The 5000-nt window shown below is 42.1% G+C and overlaps 2 protein-coding genes across 2 annotated transcripts in view; both read left to right on the top strand.

Annotated features, from left to right (window-relative positions):
• The window catches only part of LOC308382494 (uncharacterized protein), a gene marked incomplete at both ends in the record, with an annotated part of 19222 nt that extends 19026 nt beyond the window's left edge, over nt 1-196 (top strand). Inside the window, one exon of the mRNA XM_080860902.1 lies at nt 1-196. This exon is cut by the window's left edge and continues 316 nt beyond it. Within this exon, the coding sequence (XP_080717028.1) occupies nt 1-196 (196 nt within the window).
• A 3960-nt stretch (nt 197-4156) lies between these two features.
• Nucleotides 4157-5000, top strand: part of LOC308382492 (uncharacterized protein) — a gene marked incomplete at both ends in the record, with an annotated part of 14812 nt that continues 13968 nt past the window's right edge. The window contains one exon of the mRNA XM_080860900.1: nt 4157-4744. Coding sequence (XP_080717026.1) covers nt 4157-4744 — 588 coding nt within the window. The remainder of the gene's footprint in view (nt 4745-5000) is intronic.

The following is a 5000-nucleotide window of genomic DNA, read 5'->3' as shown; positions in this document are numbered from 1 at the left end:
TAATAATCAGACTAAACTCCCTCTAGTGGCCAGCTCCAGAATAGGAGTGTATGTTGATCACAGGGCAGGAACTCTGGCCTTCTACAGCATCTCTGACACAATGACCCTCCTGCACAGAGTCCAGACCACATTCACTCACACACTCTACCCTGGGTTTAGGTTTTATGGTTCTGGATCATCAGTGAAGCTGCTGTGACTGACATATCTAGATGCTGTTAGCACATACATCTCACACATCTCACACTTAACACATCACTCACACGTAAGGGTCTAACAGCTGGGCTTAACAATCTTTGATCTTGGGAACAACAACCGGCTGAAGCCATTCCCCCATCTCTGGACCCCAGCTATTACAATATCTCTACCTCTAGACCTCTGCTGTAACACATACAGTATCACCACAGCAGACATTGTGTGTGAAAGGTTTTGATGAGCTCTGTGTTGCATAACCTCACTCTCCCAAGTGTTTAGTCCCTCTGTTATTGCATACATGTTCTGATATCTGGTTTTATATGACTATCACAATATTATGAACCATGTCAGTAAATCTTAATGAAACTATTCATCCAACAATTCACCCCCAATGAAATGTGTCTCAGGGACGTGCAGTCAGGGGAGGCAGAGCAGAGAAAGTGTGTGTGTGTGTTTGTGTTTATCCGTGTGTGTGTGTGTGTGTTTGTGTTTATCCGTGTGTGTGTGTGTGTGTGTCAGGGAGGCAGAGCAGAGAAAGAGTAATAAAAGATTATAAAAGAAAAAAATATAAAATAAATGTTCATATTTCTCTACTAATCTGTGGTATGGATGTAATTTCTGCATGATTCCAATCATTTCGAGCATTTTTAGAATCCAAATTGCTGAATGTGCCCATGTCCTGTTCAAACCAACGGGAGAAAGCAAGTATGGGAGGCAGTGCCTCACCTAAAATTGCGCTATCGCTCATAGAACCTATTTAGTCTTATTGAGCTGAGATCAGAACGCATTGAAAAAGCACGGAATTGAGGCACACAGTACCTCTGCCTCACTGAAGGGGGCGTGCAAGAGCGCACCTGTCGGGTTTATACTGGTTCTGCCGTTGCTCTTCTTCTACACTTTATACTCCTGAAAAGACTGGCTGTGTGGCTGTGCTACAAGAAACAGCCTTTACTGCTGTCCCTGTCTTATCTACTCAACTTGTGACAATGTCTGGACTAAATCAGGATGTTGTGGCTTGAAAAGCCGGGCCAAGAAGCCGAGGCAAACATGAAAGGTCAGGAACATTTAAAACCAAACAGCTTTGATTGCCTTTTGGAATCTCAAGAATAGATTTGGCTTTTGACGAACAGAGGAGATTAAAGGTTAGCGTCCACAATGCTAAAGGTAAAGGAAAACCGAGAGATTTTAAAGGACCTCATTAATGCAACCTGCTTCCTAGCCAAGCAGTAACTGGCATTTTCGTGGTAACGATGAGAGTTCAAGTTATTCTAATCGTGGTAGCTATGTTGAACTATAACATGCTTTTGCTGAGAAAGGCCCAATCTCAATACTTCCCCTTACCCCTTATCTTCCCCCTTACCCTTGAAATTGCGCGTTCATGTGAGAGGTAGTGGTGTCTCAATACCCAATTTGATCAAGATTAAGGGATAAGATTGAGTGCTATGTACCCCTTATTTTTAAGATGATTTGAGAGCTCACTTGCTCCTCCAAGGGCTATCCCAGAGCACATTGCGAAACCAGTTCGGGAATTTTCCAAAAAACATGGCTGCTTGAATCGAGGAATATTTTACATGAATAAAGCTATCTACACAACTTTTTATATGCTTATAATGACTCGGTTTGATCTGAAATGTGCTACACGAACGATGCATAGCATCGTAGGTCTTAACTGAAGCTTTCAAACGGTAGTTTTAGGATACAATTAGCGCTTATACCACCACTCCATTGGCTTATATGGTAGCTTGCCAGCTAGATGCTACATACACTACTTGTAAGTATTTTTGGCTTATAATTAATTTAAAAATTACGACAGTCTTGTTTCGTGCTCTACACAGTTGTATACATATATATTTGCAACCATGTTCTTCATTAGACTTTTTTTAAATCGCTAGTTTCATAGCTCATAGTCACGCATGACGTACCCGAAACCGAGTGGCGTCTCATTTCATAGGGGAAAGATCTCAGCCCTTGGCCCTTACACTTGCAAGTGCTAGGGTTAAGACAAGACAAAGACAAAGCAAAAGGGGCAAGGGGAAGAATCGAGATTCGGCCAAAGATGATAGATTAGATAGACATTTGGAGACTGTGTATTCCATTGTGTATTCTGGATTGTCAAACAGAATACAGAACGATTTACTTGAATCAGTCGGTGAGGTGTTTAGAAATGATGTAAAGAATTAGATGATTGCAGCCTCATGTGTTGCAGTAGAAGTAGACAAGTAAACGGATGGTTAAAAGTTGTTCTGATATGTGCTGAGAGATATCAGTGTCCTGATGGTGTGGAGGTGAATGCAGGAGCTGATTGGATGAGGCTCAAGTCCTTGCAAGGAATCTGATTGGATATCCAAAGAAAGGATGACACCCACATGCAGAGTAAAGAATACACATTCCAGGGAGAGGGAGATGTGTGTGTGTCTGTGTTTGAATACACAATCCTTAAATACCTGTCCTTAGGGGTGTGTGTGTGTGTATGTGTAAATCCTTATACCTGTCCTGCTCAGAGGGAGGTGTGTGTGTGTGTCTCTAGACAGCTCTAGACAGCTTCTCTCTGTGTGTGTGTGTGTGTGTGTGTGTGTGTGTGTGTGTGTGTGTGTGTGTGTGTGTGTGTGTGTGTGTGTGTGTGCGTGTGCGTGTGCGTGTGCGTGTGCGTGTGCGTGTGCGTGTGTGTGTGTGCGTGAGTGTGTCTTTCAATACATTTGGTTTTGGATGTATAGTTCTGCAGCTCAGTTGATTTCCTATTATTTCTCTTAGGATTGTTTGATGTCTATGTGAAGCCATTTCACATCAGACACGTGGTTGTGATCACTTTGAACCCAAAACTGCTATTTATTGGTGAGCTGATTGAGAAATGAAACTTAAATTGCAGCCAGAGTTGTATTACCTGGTTATCCAGTTGCTACGCTAGCTAATTCGCTAGCTAAGGAAACTTAATATCCTAAACGATTTAATTGGAAGAGTTCAATTTGCATGAAATGATAGCTGGTTATCTAGCTGATGTTATAGTCTCCTCGATTTAACTCTTAAAATTATAATGGGAAAGGGTAGAAACCCTCAGGGTGCTTGTGCTACTTCGTATGAAAGAGTTCATATTTACAAGTTCATATTCATGAGTGCAAATTCACACATCTTAACACGAGTTCATCACAAACTAGCAGATGCCAACTGTATACCTGTGTAAAGAGCCTTATTTATTTGAACATTATTTGTTTGCATGTCTGAAGCAACTCCTATTTTAATTAGGCCTAGCTGAGTAGTCTTGTTTGCATGTTTCATCACTTGTTTTGAGTGCATGCTATCTTTTGGGTCTATTCTGGTTTTATTAACTTGCTTGTTTGCTGTGCACAAATAGGCCTAGGATATGCCTACTGCAAATAAATTCCTTTGTATCTAAACTCTTTTGGATAATAAATCCCTTTTGACTAAAAATGCTCTGTATGGTTTTATGTTGTTTTCTGAGGCTCAACATAATTTTAATACTGCAATATCTAGAGTTAGATGTTCTTGTATTCATTGCTAGGCTCCCATCTGTAGCAGGTGCTGATGTTGCTCTTTGTGACACATAACAATCGCTTATTAATTACAATGGAATATAGATGATCTCCAACAAGCGGGGTGTCTGTCCTTGGAGTAGAGAAGGTTGAGGAATCCCTGCTCTAGTGGTTGTTGCTGAATCGCCACTATATGGCCCTCTTAGTACTCTGCTCCCAGCCCTTGATAGCGATGCTGTAGTTACAGTTACAAATACACAATACTCCGGGTTTCCATAAGTTCTGCCATGTGGTGTGCCGTTCCAGTTGTCTTCTTAATCAGTTTTACAACTACACTAGTTATAATACACGACATCAATGACGATTTGGACGAACACGCCCACCCAACCAGGAAGTTGTTTCAAAGTTCCGCACCGATTTCAGGCGAAACCAAACTACGTGAAAACCTGTGAAGCGTTACACAGCACAAACGAAGAATGGCAGAAGCGGCTCCAAGTAACTACGAACTTTGTACATGTCCAATTTGTTTGGATCTTCTTAGGGATCCAGTGACTACTAATTGTGGACACAGTTACTGTATGGGCTGCATTACGAGCTGCTGGAATCGGGAAGATCAGAAGGGAGTCTACAGCTGCCCCCAGTGCAGACAGACGTTCGCCCCAAGACCTGTTTTGAACAAAAATAATATTGTCGCTGAACTTGTGGAACAGATCAAGAAGACCAGAATCCAAGCTGCTGCTCCTGCTCCATGTACAGCTGGACCTGGAGATGTGGAGTGCGACGTCTGCACTGGGAGAAAACTCAAAGCGGTGAAGTCCTGTCTGGATTGTCTGTTGTCTTACTGTGAAACTCACTACAAAGCTCACAATGACGTCAACCCTGGGCGAAAGCACAAGGTGGTTGATGCCACAGGCCAGCTACAGGAGAGGATCTGCACCCAACATGAGAAGCCTCTGGAGATATTTTGTCGTACGGATCTAAGTTGTGTTTGTTTGCTCTGTCTGGTGGATGAACACAAAGGCCATGACACTGTGTCAGCCTCTGCAGGGAGGAGAGAGAAACAGGTAAGGACAGGAGTTCTCTTGGTGATAGAATGGACTTGTGAATAAAAAAAAAACTTAAATCAGACAAAGAAGGTTCTGTTACATACAAACTGTAAACAAATCATACAACATCTAAGGCCTAAATGACCATTTAATGTGTTTTGTTTGTGGGCATTTTGTAATACTTCTCTTATTTGACAGTAACTTATATTAAGATGGGCACATCATGGTTTCTGCCTGCAGTATTGCTGCCCAGTCCTCTCAGATGAGCCCAGTG

This window comes from Sprattus sprattus (assembly GCF_963457725.1).
Source record: "Sprattus sprattus genome assembly, contig: scaffold_90, whole genome shotgun sequence".
Taxonomy (NCBI): domain Eukaryota; kingdom Metazoa; phylum Chordata; class Actinopteri; order Clupeiformes; family Clupeidae; genus Sprattus; species Sprattus sprattus.
The sequence above is the reverse complement of the archived record's forward strand: the minus strand, read 5'-3'. Positions and strand labels throughout refer to the sequence as shown.